The sequence below is a fragment of the Salvelinus alpinus genome, chromosome 34 (assembly GCF_045679555.1).
Source record: "Salvelinus alpinus chromosome 34, SLU_Salpinus.1, whole genome shotgun sequence".
Classification (NCBI taxonomy): domain Eukaryota; kingdom Metazoa; phylum Chordata; class Actinopteri; order Salmoniformes; family Salmonidae; genus Salvelinus; species Salvelinus alpinus.
In genome coordinates, this window is record NC_092119.1 from 26,297,148 (window position 1) to 26,320,859 (window position 23,712).

General features: G+C 44.7%; 1 protein-coding gene across 8 annotated transcripts in view; it reads right to left on the bottom strand.

The window, feature by feature from the left end:
• Window positions 1-1,632: 1,632 nt before the first annotated feature.
• The window catches only part of LOC139563787 (1-phosphatidylinositol 4,5-bisphosphate phosphodiesterase beta-1-like), a 36,590-nt gene continuing 14,510 nt past the window's right edge, over window positions 1,633-23,712 (bottom strand). The window contains exons 11-33 of one of the 8 annotated variants that reach the window (XR_011672637.1): window positions 20,998-21,155; window positions 20,666-20,748; window positions 20,496-20,580; window positions 20,109-20,295; window positions 19,860-19,915; window positions 19,624-19,723; window positions 19,452-19,536; window positions 19,082-19,206; window positions 18,773-18,927; window positions 18,507-18,671; window positions 18,149-18,248; window positions 17,919-18,023; window positions 17,591-17,703; window positions 17,342-17,480; window positions 17,125-17,238; window positions 16,797-17,013; window positions 16,432-16,591; window positions 16,283-16,359; window positions 16,074-16,163; window positions 15,185-15,242; window positions 14,329-14,415; window positions 13,945-14,190; window positions 1,633-6,701 (exon numbers count right to left, since the gene is read on the bottom strand). Coding sequence is in view for 5 of the 8 variants with exons in the window: in XM_071382696.1 (XP_071238797.1) it covers window positions 14,020-14,190; window positions 14,329-14,415; window positions 15,185-15,242; window positions 16,074-16,163; window positions 16,283-16,359; window positions 16,432-16,591; window positions 16,797-17,013; window positions 17,125-17,238; window positions 17,342-17,480; window positions 17,591-17,703; window positions 17,919-18,023; window positions 18,149-18,248; window positions 18,507-18,671; window positions 18,773-18,927; window positions 19,082-19,206; window positions 19,452-19,536; window positions 19,624-19,723; window positions 19,860-19,915; window positions 20,109-20,295; window positions 20,496-20,580; window positions 20,666-20,748; window positions 20,998-21,155 (2,630 nt within the window). In the remaining 3 variants the exon portion in view is untranslated. Of the gene's footprint in view, window positions 14,191-14,328; window positions 14,416-15,184; window positions 15,243-16,073; window positions 16,164-16,282; window positions 16,360-16,431; window positions 16,592-16,796; window positions 17,014-17,124; window positions 17,239-17,341; window positions 17,481-17,590; window positions 17,704-17,918; window positions 18,024-18,148; window positions 18,249-18,506; window positions 18,672-18,772; window positions 18,928-19,081; window positions 19,207-19,451; window positions 19,537-19,623; window positions 19,724-19,859; window positions 19,916-20,108; window positions 20,296-20,495; window positions 20,581-20,665; window positions 20,749-20,997; window positions 21,156-23,712 lie in introns of those variants that run through there. The other 7 variants (XR_011672635.1, XR_011672636.1, XM_071382697.1 and 4 more) reach the window with 7 other exon arrangements.

The window sequence follows — 23,712 nt, forward strand, 5'->3', positions numbered from 1 at the left end:
TCAGTGGGTCAGAAGTTTACATACACTCTAGTAGTATTTGGTAGCATTGCCTTTAAATTGTTTAGCTTGGGTCAAATGTTTCGGGTAGCCTTCCACAAGCTTCCCACAATAAGTTGGGTGAATTTTGGCCCATTCCTCCTGACAGAGCTGGTGTAACTGAGTCAGGTTTGTAGGCCTCCTTGCTCGCACACGCTTTTTCAGTTCTGCCCACAATTTGTCTATGGGATTGAGGTCAGGGCTTTGTGATGGCCACTCCAATACCTTGACTTTGTTGTCCTTAAGCCATTTTTCCACAACTTTGTGGAAGTATGCTTGGGCTCATTGTCCATTTGGAAGATCCATTTGCGACCAAGCTTTAACTTCCTGACTGATGTCTTGAGATGTTGCTTCAATATATCCACATAATTTCCCTCCCTCACAATGTCATCTATTTTGTGACGTGCACTAGTCCCTCCTGCAGCAAAGCATCCCCACAACATGATGCTGCCAACCCCGTGCTTCACGGTTGGGATGGTGTTCTTTGGCTTGCAAGCCTCCCCCCTTTTCCTCCAAACATAACGATGATCATTATGGCCAAACAGTTCTATTTTTGTTTCATCAGACCAGATGACATTTCTTTGTTCCCATGTGCAGTTGCAAACCGTAGTCTGGCTTTTTTATGGCGGGTTTGGAACAGTGGCTTCTTCCTTGCTGAGCAGCCTTTCAGGTTATGTCGATACAGGACTCGTTTTACTGTGGATATAGATACTTTTGTACCTGTTTCCTCCAGCATCTTCACAAGGTCCTTTGCTGTTGTTCTGTGATTGATTTGCACTTTTCGCACCAAAGTACGCTCATCTCTAGGGGACAGAACGCATCTCCTTCCTGAGCGGTATGACGGCTGCGTGGTCCCATGGTGTTTATACTTGTGTACTATTGTTTGTACAGATGAACGTGGTACCTTCAGGCGTTTGGAAATTGCTCCTAAGGATGAACCAGACTTGTGGAGGTCTACAATTTATTTTCTGAGGTCTTGGCTGATTTCTTTAGATTTTCTCATGATGTCAAACAAAGAGGCACTGAGGTTGAAGTTAGGCCTTGAAATACATCCACAGGTACATCTCCAATTGACTCAAATTATGTCAATTGGCCTATCAGAAGCTTCTAAAGCCATGACATCATTTTCTGGAATTTTCCAAGCTGTTTAAAGGCACAGTCAGTTTAGTGTATGTAATCTTCTGACCCACTGGAATTGTGACACAGTGAATTATAAGTGAAATAATCTGTCTGTAAACAATTGTTGGAAAAATGACTTGTATCATGCACAAAGTAGATGTCCTAACCGACTTGCCAAAACTATAGTTTGTTAACAAGAAATTTGTGGAGAGGTTGAAAAACTAGTTTTAATGACTCCAACCTAAGTGTATGTAAACTTCCGACTTCAACTGTAGGTGAAGTGAAATTAGCTTGGTTCATTGGAAATGGTAGATTGTTAATATTGTGTGGTAGTCAGGCTCAACAAGAGAAGATTCTGAAAATGGAAAAGCTTAATGGGAAGAAGATTAAAAGCTGTGTCCTTTGTTCTTATGCTAGATTGAGGGGAGTCATCACTGGGGTCCCAATATCTAAAGTACAAAAGTTTGGACACAGCTACTCATTCCAGGGTTTTTCTTTATTTGTACTATTTTCTACATTGTAGAATAATAGTGAAGACATCAAAACTATGAAATAACACATATGGAATCATGTAGTAACCAAACAAGTGTTAAACAAATCAAAATATATTTTATACTTGAGATTCTTCAAAGTAGCCACCCTTTGCCTTGATAACTTTTGACTGGTACTGTACGTCCACAGATGATATTAAAGAAAATGTGAAGGGAGGCAGAGTGATTGAGGTCAAGAGGTTGATCAGTAGGAAAGAGGGTCAAAGAAGTCAAAGCTTATCAGTGATGTTGAGGTCTGAGAAAGTCTTGCTGGGGAAAGTACACGTAGGATTTCTTATTTCGAATGTTAGAGAACTTGTCCCATATGCACTGCAGTGTTTTAAAAGCCAAAGAATGGGACATGTAGCTGCTCAGTGTAAAGAAAGAAAGGAAGTGTGGAGGGGCACATGAGTATGGTGAATGTGGAAGCAATGTGAAGGTTAAGTGCTGTAATTATGGGGGATAACACAGTGCTGCATTTGGTGGATGCCAGGTACAGAGAGAGGCTAGAGAGGCTCAGAGAAATGGAATCAGTCATGATGTATCGTATGCAGAGGCCGTAAAACAAATTGGTAGAACTACAGTGCAGACTGATGGAGCTTACATGGATGTACCTGTAGTAAGTGGACCAACTGTTGGGGCTGGTGCTTCTGATGGTCTTGGCATGGTTTCGAGGCCTGCTCAGAAATCTTGTGCTCATGAATGTGTGGTGTCAAAGGACACGTTGATAATGAATAAAGTTCACTTCATAGTTTTTATTGGTAAGGTTATCAATATGACTCGGTTTGTAGAAAGCAGAAATGCCAGGTTGAAGGTTTTTTTGGAGATGGCAAAATACATTTTGGGTGTAACAGATATTACTGTTGAAATGGTTGTTGACATGCTGAACAATCCAAAGGGTGGAGTGTCTCAGCATGATATAGATAAAGTTTAATGGGTTTTTGGGGGAGGGTGTGGTAGAAGTTAGGGATTTATTTGTTTTTTTATTTTATTTTCATGGTAGTACAGAATTGGGCAGATCATGATTGATCATACATTCCAGCACAGTAGGTGGCAGCATGTACTTAAACGATTGTTTGCGTACCGCCATGATATCATAGAAGAAGAAGCAGCAGCAGCAGCAGCAGCAGCAGCAGCAGCAAAACAAGAAGACGACAGCGACCACGTTTGTCCTGCAGGGAGAGCTGTTGCTAATTCAAGTAATGACTGGCAGATGTTATAAGGTTTTGTATGGCTGTTATAATAACCTTTTGTGTTTGGTTTCAGTTGAGTGTATGTACTTATGTCATGTTTGCATTTGTGCGTACCAGTTAGATTGTGTGAATGTACAGTTGAAGTCAGAAGTTTACATACACCTTAGCCAAATACATTTAAACTCAGTTTTTCCACAATTCCTGATATTTAATCCTAGTAAAATTCCCTGTCTTAGGTCAGTTAGGATCACCATTTTACTTTAAGAATGTGAAACGTCAGAATAATAGTAGACAGAATTATTTATTTCAGCTTTTATTTCTTTCATCACATTCCCAGTGGGTTAGAAGTTTACATACACTCAATTAGTATTTGGTAGCATTGCCTTTAAATTGTTTAACTTGGGTCAAACATTTCGGGTAGCCTTCCACAAGCTTCCCACAATAAGTTGGGTGAATTTTGGCCCATTCCTCCTAACAGAGCTGGTGTAACTGAGTCAGGTTTGTAGGCCTCCTTGCTCGCACACGCTTTTTCAGTTCTGCCCACAAATGTTCTATATCCACAGGTACACCTCCAATTGACTCAAATGATGTCAATCAGAAGCTTCTAAAGCCATGACATCATTTTCTGGAATTTTCCAAGCTGTTTAAATGCACAGTCAACTTAGTGTATGTAAACTTCTGACCCACTGGAATTGTGATACAGTGAATTATAAGTGAAATAATCTGTCTGTAAACAATTGTTGGAAAAATGACTTGTGTCATGCACAAAGTATTTGTCCTAACCGACTTGCCAAAACTATAGTTTGTTAACAAGACATTTTTGAAGTGGTTGAAAAATGACTTTTTGTCACGTTCTGACCTTTATTTCCTTTGTTTTGTCTTTATTTAGTATGTTCAGGGCGTGAGTTGGGGTGGGCAGTCTATGTTTGTATTTCTATGTTTTCCTATTTCTGTGTTTGGCCTGATATGGTTCTCAATCAGAGGCAGGTGTTTTGTGTTGTCTCTGATTGGGAACCATATTTAGGTTGCCTGTTTTGTGTTGGGTTTTGTGGGTGGTTGTTTTCAGTCTTTGTGTGTCTGCACCAGATAGAACTGTTTCGGTTGTCACTTTTGTTGTTTTGTATTTTGAGTGTTCACCTTTATTAAAACAAGATGAACAATTACCACGCTGTGCATTGGTCCTCCGATCCTTCTAACTTATCCTCCTCAGACGAGGAAGACGACAGCCGTTACACTTAGGTTGGAGTCATTAAAACTGTATGTAAACTTCTGACTTCAACTGTATTCTTTTAAACGTTAGAAAATACACACATCTAATTTCATAATCAATATTTTAGTCAAATGTGGTTCAAGTAATCACAAAAACAAGGGGCAAATCATTACTGAGAGCAAAGGCTCCATACAAGTTAGAACTTTGTAAATTAAATAAATAATTCTAGTAACATTCTTACTATTAACACCCAACTTATCTTTGACTTTTCTTATTATTATTCAATATAATACTGCACCCAAACAAATACAACTATATACAAATAAATCCAATACAATTATATACTTCAGAAACATTCAAATAACTACCAGAATCCTATTCAATAAGCGAGTTAAACACAGTTTGGAATTTCATAACATGTTTACATATGTAAAAAGTTTTTAAAAAAACAGCAACAAGAAAAACATACTTTGCCAGTTGCAACACATTGTTGCAGGTCCCATGTGAAACCGCTACAAAATCTGACATTTTTGGGGGTTATTTTACACTACATCAGGAGTTGGAAATGGTGATAAAGAATTGGGATATAATTGTATTAAATATCCAAAAGGAAACTAATTAAATAACATGAAACTAAGTCATTAATTATGATTGAACCAGTACATCCATGTTATTAATGTCATGCCCTGACCGTAGAGATCCTTTTTATGTCTCTATTGTGGTTGGTCAGGGCGTGAGTTTGGGTGGGTATTCTATGTCTGGTGTTCTATGTTGTCCTTGTTTTGTATTTCTGTGTGTTTGGCCTGGTATGGTTCTCAATCAGAGGCAGCTGTCTATCGTTGTCTCTGATTGAGAATCATACTTAGGTAGCCTGTTCCCACCTGTGTTTGTGGGTGGTTGTTTCCTGTTTAGTGTTTGTTTCACCTTTCAGGACTGTTCGTTTGTCGTGTTGTTTTGTCAAGTTTTGCGTATTTTATTAAAATATATGAACACTTACCACGCTGCACCTTGGTCCTCTTCTCCTTCTCCCGACGACGTGCGTTACAATTAAGCATATAATAGTACATTTTAAACATTCAACAAAAATGCTGCATAAAGTCATGCATCCCTGAAAGTGTATGGAACCAAACAATCAACAGCTCATCACTTGTAAATAACAGATCAATGTCGTTTGCAAAACGTATGCATATAAAACTGTAAAAGCATTAATACCAAGTAGAAAACAACGATTAGGTGCTTTCAACACTGCAACTTAGCCCAGGGCTAAGAGCCTCCTTAGCCCTGGTCTAAGGGAGATTTTAGCTCGGGACTAAGCAAATGTTCATACTTGCACATTAAAAAGTGGGCTAGCACCAACTCTAGCCCCAGAAACACGGTGTGTGTGAAATAGCCAGTGTGAAACGCAGAATTCTCACTGTCCAAACACAAAAGCTGCACATTCACTTAATTGGCATATGCTTGTGATGCGTTCTGCATGGTATTTTAAGTAAATGTATACTACTTCATCCTCCCATCTGAGTTTTAAAAATCCTACAAAAAAACGAAATACTTTCATTTAATCCGTGCAAAAACATTGTTGCTATGGCTAACAAAAACAGTTGCTATATAGGCTGGTAAACGTGTTCTCACTTAGCTAGCTAGTCAACTGAAGAAGCCACAAACTCTACTGCAGGAAGGGCAGCTAACGTTGCATTTTTATCTGTTTTATAGATTTTCTATTGACATTTAATTGGATATAGCTATTCTTGATAATAATATTGTTGCATGATTTTGCTTGGATCAGAAAAGTTGATGTCCGTGTACTGCATTCACTGTACAGGGCTATATCGCATGTCAAAAGTTTAACATTGTTTATAGGGTTTCCAACTGTCCCGTATTAGCTGGGATGTCCCTTATATTAGGCTAAATTGATTTGTCCCATACGGGACCTCCCTTGTCCTGTATATTCATCCAATCACAGTATAGTGTAAACGCGCCAATTACTGCAAAGTAATTTCTGTTATTGTTCGGTCGGTTTGGCATATCAAGGAAATATGGATAAACATGCAAAAAAGACTGTGCAGCTACAACAAACAATGTGAAACAAAAAAGACGTGGGTTAAGCCAGGGGCGAAAATCTGATATCAACCTTGGAGGGGACAATTACATGACATTTTCTCAGGAGCAATTCCTGAGGGGGACACCAAAAGTAGTGCTGTAACACATAGACTATGTTGTAATATGTTAAATGTATATTGAGGGACCATAATCACTACTACTGGATAATTGTTAGGTACAGTAGTTAACTGAAGGGTTGTCCCAACTTGTTTAAATCATTATAATACTACTAATAATAATAGTTATAGCAGTGTTCCTTATCAGTGCAGTGTTCCTCTCTCTTGAAACGTCAACACTCTGTTTGCAAGAGTTTGTGGTTCTATAAATTGTGGGTGTGGCTGATATGGTTCTGTGTCATCACTGAGGTAACTGGACGATGCTGTGCCACTGTCCCCTATACTGGTGCTGCTGGCAACAAGGGTGACACCTGGTCCTGCCGTGGCTGTGACACTGTCCTCTGAAGTCTCTCTCCTTGGCTCTTTCCCTTTCACCACCCTCACTGACTCAGTCTGTCTCCTAGAAAAGAAATAAGGTGTTTGCTGTACTCCTAACTACCGGTACCCAAAACTACACAATTAATCACAACAGCAATACCATTGCCTTAAACAAATCTTAGTTTAGTCACCAGTTTAAGTTGAGAGCTGGGGTATCCATGGCATTTTCCAATTATGTCCCTATTTTACAAGTAAAAAAAATGGAGAACCTTTCATAATGTTGCCAAACAAAGACTCAACAAACTTACCTGAGACTCCCTGTCTCTGCCAGTCTGTCCCTGCCAGTCTGTCCCTGCCTATCTGTCCACAGCTCTGCTGTCTGTGTGCCATCTGTTGCCTGCTCTGCCTAATGACATCATTGTGAAACATTCCATTAGCATTTCACTTCTTTCTTATGAACATTTTATCAACTGGTCTTTGAGATATTAGGCTACTAGAGTTCTTACTTTGCGTTTTGGTGTCCTGAAAAATACTCTGATGTCCGTCTTTTTTCTGACATTTTTCTACCTGGCTGGCTGGCTGACCGGTCTAGCTGCACACACACACATTTACACAACACATGCTGCAACGTTTTGAAATTTTAACCTAGTTTGTTTCATATTGGCAGGCTTCCAACAATAGCTGAATTTGCAAAGCTAGCGAGCACCAATTCCGTTTCTGTGGTGTTTGCTATAATCTTTGCTACCTGGTTAAAGGTGGAGAAAAAAAAAAAGATTCACTAGCGACAATTTTGCTTTTGCAACGAGACCATTTAATATATTTAAGACAATGGTATAAGAGAGTGTAGTTCTGTTCAGTTTGGACTTCAGTTTATCGCTAACCTTATCACGGGGACTTTGAAGCACTACAGCTGCATGCTAATCTTGGAATAAACTCACGATAGCAAATATTCCATCTTTGACGACGCCACATAAATGGAATAGGTACTAGCTAGCTTGATAGTTAATGTTTGCTTTAGTTTGCGCGCTAGCTCTGCAAATTCAGCTAGTGTGTGAACCCTGCAACATTAAAAAAATATATACATTGCTATGGCGCGATTGACTGGATTACCTCACGTCAGTTACGTACACTGAGTGCCTTTCGGACAGTAGATACGAACCCTCTATTACCTTGCAAGCTAAAGAACTGGCAGTGGATCAAATCATTGTGGGGCAAAGGGCGGGGGGGTCGCAATCTTGTGAAACTTAAAAACGCGCTATTAAGTGTCTATAATCAGCACAAGTGCTTTCATTGCGTATTATTAATATTATTGAAATTACATAGTTATGTTTACAGTGATATATTGGGGGGGACAAATCATATTTTTCCCAGGATGGGGGGGTCGTGTCCCCCCCGTCCCCCCTGGGATTTCCGCCTATGGGTTAAGCCCGCCAGTGGTGACTCGACGAAAGCTTTCTGTACTTTATGCGTCGGGAATTATCAATTGGCCATGAAGGGGAGAATGACCTAACTCAGCATGCATCCACAGAAATGCACAAGGCCACGCTAGCAATATCGGTGCATTCTTCATGACGTCTACTGCGGAAACTGACATAATTGGAAACACCTCTCCGTTTATCAGTTATTGAGCAGTGCCAACAATCGCATTCTTAAAGCTAATTGCCCAGCTCACATAGCTCATAATGCTTTCAAGCACTTCTGCGGTCAGTGGATATTGAGACAATTGTTTTACAGATCTACAGCCACTTATCAGTATCTGCTTCCCTAAGAGAGGAACTGCGTGCATTTTTTTTGCCTTTGTTGACACTGAGTGGCGTGAAATTCTGCAACATGTTTGCACACAATGGCTCTCTCTTCATCTAGCTGCCGATCGTCTCCAGCAAAGCTGGCCAGCTCTTACATCACACTTCAGGTCCCTTAGGGAGACCTGTACTGTGGCAATGAATAGTATTGTTGAGTATGAAGAAAAAACGGAAGCTGCTGAGATTTATCTGTGCTTTTTCCACAAAGTGGGTGTGTTTTTGACCAACTTGTAAAACAGCTGTACGAACAACGCTCTGCATCACAGATGTTTACGAGGAAGTCCAAAAGTTCAAAATTTAAGATGCTTCAGCTGAAACAGGACAGAGTAGACCAAGCAGCTGATGGACAAACAATTGTCAGCACAAAGGTCCAAGCAGCAACAGGACTTTGAAGTTCTATAACACTGTCATTACATACATTGACAGGTGGTTTGATTTCTCACCAGAAAATGTAATGGTGAAACTGATCGGCCTCTATGAGGAGCTCTCCTTCACTGACCTGGAGCAGGTGGTGGTTGCCCTCAAAATGACAGCGACAGTCAGTATGGACCAACTCTATGAAGAGTTTTGTGCTAGCCGGGAGGAAATACAGAAAGCCAGAGAGGATACCACCAAATCCACCAGTGAGAAGTAGGTGGCAATTTTCCAAAACCTAGAGAAAGCCAACTTGATCAACATGTTCAGGATTGTCTCATTTGTCCTCAGTGTGCCAGACTCAAATGCCTTTGTAGAGAGGATTTTCTGTCTGATGACCATTAAATGGTCACTCAAGAAACCGATGTAGCACAGAGCTGATCAAAAATGAACTTCAAATATCTGGGAACTGTGATTTGTGTATGTAATGACTTCTCTCTGGCTATGCAAGACGAGAAAGGACTGCTTGAATCAGTCAAGAGCAGCAAAAAATATGTAGACTTGGTGAGTGACTCATGCCCCTCTTTTCCTCTTTTGCATTTGAAAAGTAGTTTTTTTTGCTGTTAAGGTCCAAATTGTAATTTCTTTGATAATTTATTTTGAGGTTTATTCACATAAGTTTACATAATGATACCATTTTAGTAAAACTATAGGCTAAATGGAATATACAAATGTTTTGCCTTTCCAATTGAATAAGAATATGAATATACACTGTATATTCATTCACACAACACCATACCCACACCGCCGTGGCACCGTGCACTGGCACGCAACCTTTTGTCCCTTATTTGGTAGTGAGAAAGTTGGCAACCCTCATTGTTTACCAGGTCCTACAGGCAAACAGCAAGGTTTATACAAACCATCACTGTTGGAAATAAAATGCTAGACTAAAAGCAAGAGGAAATAATTTGTTAATAAAAAAAATGCCTTATTGCTTAACATTGGTTGAGTGGCAGAGATAGAATGTTGGTCCATGTGTGTTTGTACAAGTGTGAATCCTCAGCCCAGGGCTAAAGCTAAGCCCACCCTTATTCTGCAATTACAGCATCCAAAATTCCACAGTCACCTGCAGTTACTGCACTTTTACTGCAGTTTCAAAACTGCAATCTTTTTTTATAAGGGCAGGGTTAACAAATGCTTGTGCAAACAGGATAAGCTAGCCCAGGACCAGTCTTTGCCTGGGGCTAAGAACAATGCAGTGTGAAAAGGCCTAAAGAAACCTTTTCAGTAGCAATGTATTTTAAGAGAAAAGCACAGACAGCCAGCAGTGGTGCAAACAGATGCAAATTATCCACATTTTAGTGCAAAAAGGCGCTCTCTCGCCCACTGACAACACCAACACTATGACTAGATAAGAAGCACATGTGGTCAGAACAACAGAACCGTGCCTGAAGTCAAGATATAGTCAGTAGAATAAGAACACGTTCTTTGCTTGGCCTCATGCAACACACTGTTCAGCCACTAGACCAGCGTTTCCAAAACCCGGTCCTCGGGACCCCAAAGGGTTCAGTTTGGGGTTTAGCCCTAACACTACACAACTGATTCAAATTATCAACGCCTGATGATTAGCTGATTATTTGAATCAAACCCCACACTAGACCAAGTGACGTAGCAAGAATTTTGTTGGCTTTTTGAATGGTTTTCAATCGGCAAAACGTAGTGAATGGTCTTAGGGCAAAAACTAAATGAAAGTCATTTGGCAGTAGTAAATATATTAACAAACATTCCTTCATATATCTTAAATGACCATGTTTTCATGAATTTGATGATTTAATCGCCAATTCAAAATAACAAGGACATAAACACGGAAGTATAACGTAGGTGTCACGTCCTGACCATAGTTCTTATGTGTTTTGCTTGTTTTAGTGTTGGTCAGGACGTGAGCTGGGTGGGCATTCTATGTTGTGTGTCTAGTTTGTCTGTTTCTGTGTTCGGCCTAATATGGTTCTCAATCAGAGGCAGCTGTCAATCGTTGTCCCTGATTGAGAATCATATGGCCATATGGCTGTGGCTTGTTTTGTGTTGGGGATTTGTGGGTGGTTGTTTCCTGTCTTTGTGTTTTGTCTGCACCGGAAAGGACTGTATCGGTTTTGCCACATTTGTTATTTTGTAGTTTTGTAAGTGTTCACGTTTTCGTTTTGTATTAAACATGTTGAGCACTGGCTACGCTGCGTGTTGGTCCGATCCCTGTTACACTCTCTCTTCTTGTGAAGAGAGGGAAGGCTGCCGTTACAGAACCACCCACCAATCTCGGACCAAGCAGCGTAGCAACGGGCAGCAGCGGCAGCAGCAGCAGCAGCGGGACCAGGAGAAATGGACATGGGAGGACGAGCTGGACGGAAAAGGACCCTGGGCAGAGCCAGAGGAATATCGCCGCCCCAAAGCAGAGCTGGAGGCAGCAAAAGCGGAGAGGCGGCGTTTTGAGGAGCTAGCTCGGCAGCAGGAGCCGGATCTGGGTTACACCACTTGGGAAGAAATAAACAGGTGCCCACTTCCCGCGCCCACTTCCCAGGCTTACCGTGGAGAGCGGGAGTACGGGCAGACACCGTGTTATGCGGAAGAGCGCACGGTGTCTCCTGTACGTGTGCTTAGCCCGGTGCGGTACATTCCAGCTCCACGTATCGGCCGGGCTAGAGTGAGCATTGAGCCAGGTGCCATGAAGCCGGCTCAACGCGTCTGGTCTCCAGTGCGTCTCCTCGGGCCGGCATACATGGCACCAGCCTTACGCATGGTGTCCCCGGTTCGCCAACACAGCCCAGTGCGGGTTATTCCACCTCCCCGCACTGGTCGGGCTACGGGGAGCATTCAACCAGGTAAGGTTGGGCAGGCTCGGTGCTCAAGGGAGCCAGTACGCCTGCACGGTCTGGTATATCCGGCGCCACCTTCCCGCCCCAGCCCAGTACCACCAGTGCCTACACCACGCACCAGGCTTCCTGTGCGTCTCCAGAACTCTGTTCCTCCTCCACGCACTCTCCCTGTAGTGCGTGTCTCCAGCCCAGTACCTCCAGTTCCGGCACCACGCACCAAGCCTCCTGTGCGTCTCCAGAGCCCTGTACGCACTGTTCCTTCTCCCCGCACTCGCCCTGAGGTGCGTGCCCTCAGCCCGGTACCATCAGTGCCGGTACCACGCACCAGGCCTATAGTGCGCCTCGAGAGTCCAGTGTGCCCTGTTCCTGCTCCCCGCACTAGCCTTGAGGTGCGTGTCTCCAGTCCGGTACCACCAGTTCCGGCACCACGCACCAGGCCTACTGTGCGCCTCAGCAGGTCAGAGTCGGCCGTCTGTCCAAAGCCGCCTGCACTGCCCGCCTGCCCAGCGCCGTCTGAGCTGCCCGCCTGCCCAGCGCCATCTGAGCTGCCCGTCTGTCCCGAGCCGTCAGAGCCGCCCGTCTGTCCCGAGCCGTCAGAGCCGCCCGTCTGTCCCGAGCCGTCAGAGCCGCCCGTCTGTCCCGAGCCGTCAGAGCCGCCCGTCTGTCCCGAGCCGTCAGAGCCGCCCGTCTGTCCCGAGCCGCCAGAGCCGCCCGCCCGTCAGGAGCCGCCAGAGCCGCCCGCCAGTCAGGAGCCGCCAGAGCCGCCCGCCAGTCAGGAGCCGCCAGAGCCGCCCGCCAGTCAGGAGCCGCCAGAGCCGCCCGCCAGTCAGGAGCCGCCAGAGCCGCCCGCCAGTCAGGAGCCGCCAGAGCCGCCCGCCAGTCAGGAGCCGCCAGAGCCGCCCGCCAGTCATGAGCTGCCTGCCAGTCATGAGCTGCCCGCCAGTCATGAGCTGCCCTCCAGTCATGAGCTGCCCTCCAGTCATGAGCTGCCCTCCAGTCATGAGCTGCCCTCCAGTCATGAGCTGCCCTCCAGTCATGAGCTGCCCCTCAGTCCGGAGCTGCCCCTCAGTCCGGAGCTGCCCCTCAGTCCGGAGCTGCCATTAGTCCGGAGCTGCCCTTCAGTCCAGAGCTGCCTCTCTGTCCGGAGCTGCCCCTCTGTCCTGAGCTACCTCTCTGTCCTGAGCTACCTCTCTGTCCTGAGCTACCTCTCTGTCCTGAGCTACCTCTCTGTCCTGAGCTGTCTCCTCAATTTAGTGGGGACCTTGGTGAGGATTCCTAGGCCAAGGTCGAGGGCGAGGGTCGCCACTCAAGGACGCTAAGGAGGGGGACAAAGACAATGGTGGAGTGGTGGCCTCGTCCTGCGCCGGAGCCGCCACCGCGGACAGATGCCCACCCAGACCCTCCCCTTGAGTTTTAGGGGTGCGTTCGGAGTCCGCACCTCAGGAGGGGGGGTACTGTCACGTCCTGACCATAGTTCTTATGTGTTTTGCTTGTTTTAGTGTTGGTCAGGACGTGAGCTGGGTGGGCATTCTATGTTGTGTGTCTAGTTTGTCTGTTTCTGTGTTCGGCCTAATATGGTTCTCAATCAGAGGCAGCTGTCAATCGTTGTCCCTGATTGAGAATCATATATAGGTGGCTTGTTTTGTGTTGGGGATTTGTGGGTGGTTGTTTCCTGTCTTTGTGTTTTGTCTGCACCAGAAAGGACTGTATCGGTTTTGCCACATTTGTTATTTTGTAGTTTTGTAAGTGTTCACGTTTTCGTTCGTATTAAACATGTTGAGCACTGGCTACGCTGCGTGTTGGTCCGATCCCTGTTACACTCTCTCTTCTCGTGAAGAGAGGGAAGGCTGCCGTTACAGTAGGAATGCGTCGCTTGCACGGGTTACATGCCGTGTTCACATGCTAGTCGGAACTAGGAAACTCTGACATGTCTGACTTGCTAACTGGTTGTAGTTATACACGTGCCACGTTCAACGAATCAGCAAGTCTCTCCGACTTCAATGCGTTCAGACAACTGGGAACTCTATTTTTTTTTGCTCCAACTGGGAAAATAGTTTTGAACAGTCATCCCACTCAGAATTCCAACTCGAAACTCTGGCATCTTTCTATTGCTCCGACCGGAAAGTCACTGACATCATGAATTGACCTCGTTATTTTCTTCTGAGTTCCCAGTTGTCTTGGAAGCGCCAATAAATGCAGGCAAGAGTACAATGTAGCAGTAGGGGTATATATCAAATCTCAACTCTCAAAAAGTTTACAATATGCTACAGATAACATAACAATACAAATTCTCCAGGACTACCTTTAGAGTGCAGTAGTAAACCAGCATCTATTAAGAAGAAAAGCTCTCTTTCCATCTCCTCTCTTTCTCTCTTTCTCACTTCCTCCGGTCCTCTAGTTCCTCCTCAGAGAGTATGTCATGGGGGGTGGAGGGCCGAGGCACGACGTGACCTTTGACCCCCCCTTTCCTGTTCTGCAGGAAGTCCTGGATCTCCCCCGGCAACAGACAGAAATTCTCCTGGTACTCCGCCTCCACTGCACCCTGCAGCTGGGGTCAGAGGTCAGAGGTCAGAGTTAGGAGAAAGGGGTAGAGGTCAGGGGTCAGGGGTTATAGTTAGATGCTAGAGGTTTAGGGTTAGGGTTACGGATTTAAAGGTAAGAGGTCATGGGTTAGTTGGTATGTCACCTTTGGTTTCTCATCAAGAATTTGCTGCTGGATGTCTTTGTGCTGCTTCACCAGTCTCTCTTGGCGTTTTGCCTGAGCATCCTCCAGCTAGAGCAGGGAAGAGAGAGGTTACCTTCAGTGATTGGACTGCTCCATCTTGGAAGCGCTATCACTTCACAGGAAAATAACAGTACCAGACGTCACGCCGTTGATTCTCCAACAAGAGTACAGAGTGATGTCTGGCCACGAGCAGTGGAGGAAAAAGTACCCAATCATCATACTTGAGTAAAAGTAAAGATACCTTAATAGAAAATTACTCAAGTAAAAGTGAAAGTCACCCAGTAAAATACTAGAGTAAAAGTCTCAAGTAGTATTGGGTTTTAAATATACTTAAGTTAAATATATATATGCTACAATATGCTTAAGTATCAAAAGTAAAAGCACAAATCATTTCAAATTACTTATATTAAGCAAACCAGACAGCACAGTTTTCTTGTTTTGTTTAATTTACAGATAGCCAGGGGCACACTCCAACACTCAGACATCATTTACAAATGTTTAGTGAGTCCACCAGATTAGAGGCAGTAGAGGTGACCAGGGATGTTCTCTTGATAAGTATGTGAATTGGACCATTTTCCTGTCACCCTCCACCTCTCAAAATGTATTTTGGTTGTCAGGGAAAATGTATGGAGTAAAAATTACATAATTTTCTTCAGGAATGTAGTGAAGTAAAAGTGAAAGTAGTCAAAAATATATAATAGTGAAGTACAGATACCCCCAAAAAATGACTTAAGTAGTACTTTAAAGTATTTTTACTTAAGTACTTTACACCACTATCCACGAGAGACTATCTGACCCCCAATCCTTCCATCCTTACCCTTTTGATGTTCTGTACCACTTCATTCACATATGATTTGTTGATCTCCAACTTCCCCCTAACAACAGAATAATAAATAGTCATACATACAGAAATCCAGCCTCTCTTTCTGTCACACACACAAACATAGAGTTCTCTTTGCTGGAGCTTCTTCCCTATGCACTGGAGTCTCCGCTCCTCCTCTTCTCGCCGGCATGCACGCCTGGTCAGGGGCATGGCATGCGGTGTGAACTGCATCCCATCGCTACTGGTAGTCCAGCACAATTGTACCTATCCATGAAAAAGAGCACCACCTGTTGGTCGTGGTTTCCGAAAGATGTGCCGGTTTAGTATAGATTCATCTGTCCCAGAGTCCTGGTAAGAGGACTGATAATGACCAGCAGGAGACAGGGATACAATTCACACTTTATTTCACACCCAAGACAGGCACACATGACTTTACAGAGGAGAAAACTAGTTGTAGTGTATAGTGGTTTTATGGTCATGAATGCGCTAACACTAGTGATGGAATGTCCAGAGAATAAGCAGCCAAGAAGTGAGGACCATAGGTGAGTCCTTGAATGTTTGTGCAGCCAGGTTAGTCAACTTGTTGTTAATTCCTGGAGCTGTAGTGAGAGACTGAGGTACTGATAGAAGGGGGGGGGGGGCTGTTACCCCACCAGATAGGCTCTGTGATTGGCTGACCAGGTTCCCTGATTGACTGAGTTCCCTGTAAACCTGGTCGTACCCTGACACAGAGGGATATGAAGTGATCTCTGCCACTGGACAATGGGGTCAGGTTGAGGCGGGGGATAGTACCCTACCTCAGCAGTAAAATGCTACAAAGTTTGTCTCTTCAGAGCCAGGGAGAGGGTTTAATGATTGAAGTTATAGGGTTTGGTACACTTACTCTTCTACCAAGTGCTTCTCTTTTGTCATAGCTTCTTTGATTTTCTCTGTTCTCCTTTTGTCCATTTTCTTTTTCAGGTCTTTTTTTTCTCTGCAAAGGTGAAGCATCACAAATTATATATTTGATAGAATTATATCCAATTATATCTCTATAGTACACTAACTTCGCATCTCTGTTAAACTGATGTCTCACAGTCATATCAAACTCACTTGTCACAGATGTCTTTTAATTTCTTCATCTGGTTGTTCTGGCTTTCCTCAGTCACTGTAGTCAGTTTCTCACTCATCTGCAATAGTGGTGATATATAGTATTGGAATGTACAATTATGTAATATATAATCTGTGTGTGTGCGTGTTACCTGTTTGATGTGTTCTCGTTTGAGGTATTTCTCGCTGTAGTATTGTTCCTGTCTCAACTCCAGTAGCTGTTGCTGTTGTTGTTCTCTCAGCTCCCTCAGTTGCCCTTCTCCATCCTCATCAAACTGCTTCAGTTCAGCCTTCCCTCCGGGTGACAAACTTCTAACACACACACACACACACACACACACACACACACACACACACACACACACACACACACACACACACACACACACACACACACACACACACACACACACACACACACACACACACACTTGACATGAGTCAGGGGTTAGGGACAACACACATACACACACAACCCTACACTCTACCAGATCTGCCTACCCTCCACCCTACCTACCTTGTCTTACCATGTTGTTTAGTCTTCAGGAGAGCGTTGTGTCTGCGTGTGTGTTGGTTCTGAGCCTGGTTGTACTTGGTGGTCTGTTCCTTCACCATCTCCAAAGTCTTCTTCTGGTGTCTCTTCACCACATCCTTCATCTCCCTGTAGTGTCTCTTCTGCTCCAGCACTATCAGCTTGTGTTGCCTGAGCTCCTCTAGTGTGGCCGCCTCCATATCTGAACAGGCAGAGACCACACAGTGGAACACATAGACTACACACCATCTTATACTGACAACACACCACCACCACACACACACACAACCCCTCCCCCCTTTCTCCCTCTGACCTATCAGAACGCTCTGCACCATGTTTTCAGTCTTCGCCGCTGGTTTGGTTGGTTCTGAAACAACTAGAAAATGATGATTGGTTGGCGTGACTGATTGGTTGGCGTGCTCCGTTCCTAATGAGAAAATCATTCATGTCAATACATCTGCAGTGACATTGTAGCAGTCTTGGGTGTGGCAATAGCAGATAGAAGTTAGTGGGTCAGGGTCAGGGGTTACCTGTAGCTGCAGACTGGGGTGTATTAGTCAGAGTTCTGGGTGTGACGGTAGGGCTGGGGCTGAGACCGTTCTCCAAAGGAGCAGATCGTAAGTTGGCTTTTGGCTCAGCAAGCCCGGGTTGATCAGCATTAGCCTCAATCTTTAATACAATAACACAACAACAATAGCAATGTAACGGTACTTCTAAATACGTACATTGTTTTTACTGTCCATAATTTTCAACCACAAAACCCTAGTTTGACCACAAACCTCTTTGCTGGTCTCCTCCTCCCCTTCCTCCAGAGTGAGAGCAGCCAGCTGTTGGGACCGCTGCTCCAAGAGATTCACATACCGGATGGGGTTAGACAGCGCCTCGATTACATCTACACACACCCACACCCACACCCACACCCACACCCACACCCACACACACACACACACACACACACACACACACACACACACACACACACACACACACACACACACACATTAGGGATTAGCCTTGATACTATGTGGACAAACTGAACTCTAAACTGGTACTAAGCTTACATAGAGACCTCCAGGTCTAATAGGCATTGTCGTATACCAGACCTACCTGCAAAGGTGTCTGGGACATAGTCCTTCACTTCAATGTAGACAAACACAGCAGGCAGAATCAGCGACTGGTTCTTCTCATTCCTCAGGCCGATGTAGCGATAACCTGAGATAGATAAAACACAGTTAATAACCTGAGAACAACAGAGGACAATAGGGACTATAGAGAAAGAGATGACAAACTCATTGCAGAGGCAGTGTTTACTGTTTATAGGTAAATAGAATGTTTACCGGGCCGTATGGCTGGCACAGGGATAATACGGTGACCTATGAACTTTCCTCCTTCCTCAAACGCAGTGATTCTCAGAGAGGCCAACGTGGGGAGAACCACCTGCAACAACACAATTATACACAGTCATACATGGATATACTTTAACATTATACACAATTATACAGTTAAAATAATACAGTTTTACGCAGTTATACAGTTATACTGTTACTCTTCAATATTATACACTTGCGTTCTATGGTTATACAGCTTGTTGAGACCTGAAGAATTCCCTAGGTTTTAGCTCAGAGGGCTAACACAGTCCCATTTTATGGCGTGCAGGAGACCTGGTTTCAAACCCAGTTGGTCACTGTTTCTCACCTTCTTGAAGATAATTGGCTCTTCGTCCCAGACTGGGTTTATAGCGTTGCTCTGGGACGTCTTGGTCTTCAGGGCTTTTCTCCTGGTGTCCACAGGAAGACCAAACATGTCCAGCTCTATGTACACACCTACCTTCTTGTCGCTCAGAAACTGGCCTGAGATTATCTGTAGGAGAGAAGCTCATTTCATAACACCAGTTTAGTCTAAACTAACTGGTTAATTAGTTAACCACAGTGTGTTGTGTTATGGTATTTTGTAACTCTTACCTTGACCTTGACAGTGTTGGCCACTATGCCGTCCACGGTGCTCTCAGCGAACGGGTCAAAGTGTTTGTCTGGTCTTCTCATGAACTCTGGTTTCAGTCTGTAGCCGCTCTTCCCATTGTACTCATACATGCCCAGGTTCAACTGCATAGACAGGTCTGGGAGAGAGAGCGAGAGAGAGGTCAGGGGGAGGTCAGAGGTTAAGAGAGGTCAGTGGTTATAGGTAAAGTAAGCAGTGCTGCCTCACCTATAGTTTGTGAACAATTTATTTTATTAGATCACATCGAGGGCAACACAATCAAAATGTCTCACCTATCGTTTGGAAGTTGAGTGCCACCAGCTGGCAGCCAGCATTCCAGAAGAGTTGTGGCATGTAGTTGGAGGAGTCCACCCTCGTGCCTTTAGGGTAGATACGACTCAACTGCTGCTTGTTATATCTGAGAGGACAGGTTAAAGACATTTACATGACATTACATTACGGTGAGTAGAGTAGAGCCTTTGTATAGTCACCTGCTTTGATGAGACTAAACTGCAGCTATTCTTTAATGGAATAAGCTAAGATAGAGCAACGTGACCCTTGAGAGGAAAGTAATCAACAACACGACAAACTAATACTGGAGTTGAGTTCGGGTTCAGGGTTGTAGTTGGGGTTATTTACAGGTCAGCTGAATCTTAAGGATACTCCACAAACTCCACGGGCGACTTGGTGAGGTGCTCCAGAGCTTTAGTCTCCACAAATGATGACATTTGATAGCTACGATTAACCTCTGGGGAAAGAACATAATGGTTTATTATGTGTTTGTGTGTGTTTGTTTGTGCGTGCGTCTTTGTGTATTTGCAGTGAGCCAGCATACTTTTGGAAGCCTCGAAGGAGTTGAACTTGGTGGGCTGGATGTAGTTGACCAGAGTGGACATCTCCTCTGTAGCTACGGCCTCCGGTTCCTCTGCTGTCCCCTGGAGACAAAGTCATCACATAACAGGCAGCCATGTTACCCCAACCCTGACCCTTCACCTCTAACCTACAGTACATCACCAGTGTTAAAGGGTAACCAAGTAACCATGGTAGCAGAGTGCAAGCTACTGAACTCACTTCATCTGAAGTCTTCTTACAGTCATCATCATCATCATCGTCATCGTCTTCAGCCTCTATTTCCCCCGAAAGAAGAGAAGAATCTGTTTACATTTTCATGAACTCAAAAAGAGACAAATGTTCGCCGACTCTTATAAAAGGCTTCTAGAGACCTTCACCAGCTCTAATGATAGTGGTGAAAATGATGAATATGATTTTTATTATTATCATAATTTTTATACATTAGAGCACACTTGCAGTCAGGCTCACCGGCTGTGATGTTGCTAGGAGATGAGGGTTCATCTGTTGCCTGTTCCTCTGCTGCGTCCTGGTTGGCTGGATGCTCTGCCAGTTGCTTGTTGCCATGGGCAGCCGGGGGCTTGTGGGATTTCTTGTTCTTGATGAGGATCTTACCCATCAGCTCCTGAGGACTTGGCAAGGGTACCCCAGACTCCAGCTAACAGACGAACACACACACACACACACACACACACACACACACACACACACACACACACACACACACACACACACACCAACCCACCCCCCACCGCACACACACACATATCAGAGCGCGTGTGCATGCGTACATGTTTGTGGGTATCGGTGTGGATGTGGATGGGTGTGTGAGTGTGTGTGAGTGTGCTAAAAACGTACAGGATATTTCTCCAGTGGGTCTATCAGTAGTGCATCTCCAAAAATTGACCTACAGTATTCTGCCATCTTGGCTTGTTGCTTTGGCCTGTTAGGATTAGAGGTCATGGGTCAGGAGCAGTTCACCAAAGATGTTCTAGTATATTCGCCTATTCATCTCTATGTTTACTCACGAGTCCACATGGTTTTCAAAGGACAGGATGACAGGAAAAGGAGAGGTTTTAAAAGCACACTCAGCGATGGCCTCAATCACCTCCTGTAGAGCAAAAGGAGATGTTATAGTAGTTGGTTATTTTATGTACATGTATAGAAGTTATCAGTTATAGACTATATCAGTATAAAATGCAATGTTTTAGAAGCACGTGGACAAGGCAAGCAGGATTCTTTTTTAATTTGTTGCAAAGACTATTCTAGCCTTAGATTAGGAATGGAGTTAGCTTTGACGCAGGAGTTTTCAGAGCATGCATATGTTTGTGTGTGTGTGTGTGTGGTTGCGTATGTGTACCTTAAAGCAGATCTCTGAGGTCATGGTGAAGCCGTGCGTGATGACTGGTTCCTCCTCTGCGGTCCGTCCTTTCCAACAGTCCAACTCCACACAGCGACAACCTGCCAACATCACCTGACGGTACATCTCCACTGATGAACTTCCTGCCAGCTGCCCCGCTACACACACACAGACACACACATCACATTTATAAATATACATACACACAGATATACACACACCACATTTATAAATATACATACACACAGATACACACACATTTATATATATACATATGGAAAGAAAATGGCGCAGGAAGAAATGGCAGCAGTTTTACGGGCGCCCAGCCAATTGTGCTATTATGTGGTTTTTTTCATACATAATGTTTCTGCAACCGTATCTTACGGCAGAAAATAGCTTCTGGATATCAGGACAGCGATCACTCACCCCGGATTAGACAAAGAGTTTTTCAACAACAAGCAAGACTCACACGATATTCTCCAAACACCCGGCAGGGTCGACATCCCAGTTATTCGCAAGAGGAAGCGACGCAGGTACAGAGGACGAAGAGCCGGATGCCTGGTCAGGACCCGGCGAAGGCGACTGGGAAAGCTGCCGTTACCGTCAATATTACTCGCCAACATGCAATCAGTGGACAATAAATTAGACGAGGTACGATCACGAATATCCTACCAACGGGACATCAAAACTGTAATATCTTATGTTTCACAGAATCGTGGCTGAATGACGACATGGATATTCAGCTAGCGGGATATACGCTGCACCAGCAGGATAGAACAGCACACTCCGGTAAGACGAGGGGGGGGCGGTCTGTGCATAAAACAACAGCTGGTGCACGAAATCTAAGGATGTCTCTAGATTTTGCTCGCCTGAAGTAGAGTATATTGTGATAAATTGCAGGCCACACTACTTGCCTAGAGAGTTCTCAGCTATACTTCTCGTGGCTGTTTATTTACCACCACAAACAGATGCTGGCACTAAGACTGCACTCAGCTGTATAAGGAAATAAGCAAACAGGAAACCACTCACCCAGAGTTGGCGCTCCTAGTGGCCGGAGACTTTAATGCAGGGAAACTTAAATCAGTTCTACCAAATCTCTATCAACATGTTAAATGTGCAACCAGAGGGGAAAAATTCTAGATCACCTGTACTCCACACACAGAGACGCGTACAAAGCTCTCCCTCGCCCTCCATTTGGTAAATCCGGCCACAACTCTGTCCTCCTGGTTCCTGCTTACAAGCAAAAATTAAAGCAGGAAGCACCAGTGACTCGGTCTATAAAAAAGTGGTCAGATGAAGCAGATGCTAAACGACAGGACTGTTTTGCTATCACAGACTGGAACATGTTCCGGGATTCTTCCGATGACATTGAGGAATACACCACATCAGTCACTGGCTTTATCAATAAGTGCATCGAGGATGTCGTCCCCACAGTGACTGTAGGTACATACCCCAACCAGAAGTCATGGATTACAGGCAACATTCGCACTGAGCTAAAGGGTAGAGCTGCCGCTTTCAAGGTGCGGGACTCTAACCCGGAAGCTTACAAGAAATCCCGCTATGCCCTGCGACGTACCATCAAACAGGCAAAGCGTCAATACTGGGCTAAGATTGAATCATACTACACCGGCTCTGACGCTCGTCGGATGTGGCAGGGCTTGCAAACTATTACAGACTACAAAAGGGAAGCACAGCCGTGAGCTGCCCAGTGACACGAGCCTACCAGACGAGCTAAATCACTTCTATGCTCGCTTCGAGGCAAGCAACACTGAGGCATGCATGAGACCATCAGCTGTTCCGGACGACTGTGTGATCACGCTCTCCGTAGCCGACGTGAGTAAGACCTTTAAACAGTTCAACATACACAAGGCTGCGGGGCCAGATGGATTACCAGGACGTGTGCTCCGGGCATGTGCTGACCAACTGGCAGGTGTCTTCACTGACATTTTCAACATGTCCCTGATTGAGTCTGTAATACCAACATGTTTCAAGCAGACCACCATAGTCCCTGTGCCCAAGAACACAAAGGCAACCTGCCTAAATGACTACATACCCGTAGCACTCACGTCCGTAGCCATGAAGTTCTTTGAAAGGCTGGTAATGGCTCACATCAACACCATTATCCCAGAAACCCTAGACCCAGTCCAATTTGCATACTGCCCAAACAGATCCACAGATGATGCAATCTCTATTGCACTCCACACTGCCCTTTCCCACCTGGACAAAAGGAACAGCTATATGAGAATGTTATTCATCGACTACAGCTCATCGTTCAACACCATAGTACCCTCAAAGCTCATCACTAAGCTAAGGAACCTGGGACTAAACACCTCCCTCTGCGACTGGATCCTGGACTTCCTGATGGGCCGCCCCTAGGTGGTGAGGGTAGGTAGCAACACATCTGCCATGCTGATCCTCAACACTGTAGATCCCCAGGGGAGCGTGCTCAGTCCCCTCCTGTACTCCCTGTTCACCCACGACTGCATGGCCAGGCACGACTCCAACACCATCATTAAGTTTGCAGACGACACAACAGTTGTGATAAGTTTGCAGACGACACAACAGTGGTAGGCCTGATCACTGACAACGACGAGACAGCCTATAGGGAGGAGGTCAGAGACCTGGCCGGGTGGTGCCAGAATAACAACCTATCCCTCAACGTAACCAAGACTAAGGAGATGATTGTGGACTACAGGAAAAGGAGCACCGTGCACG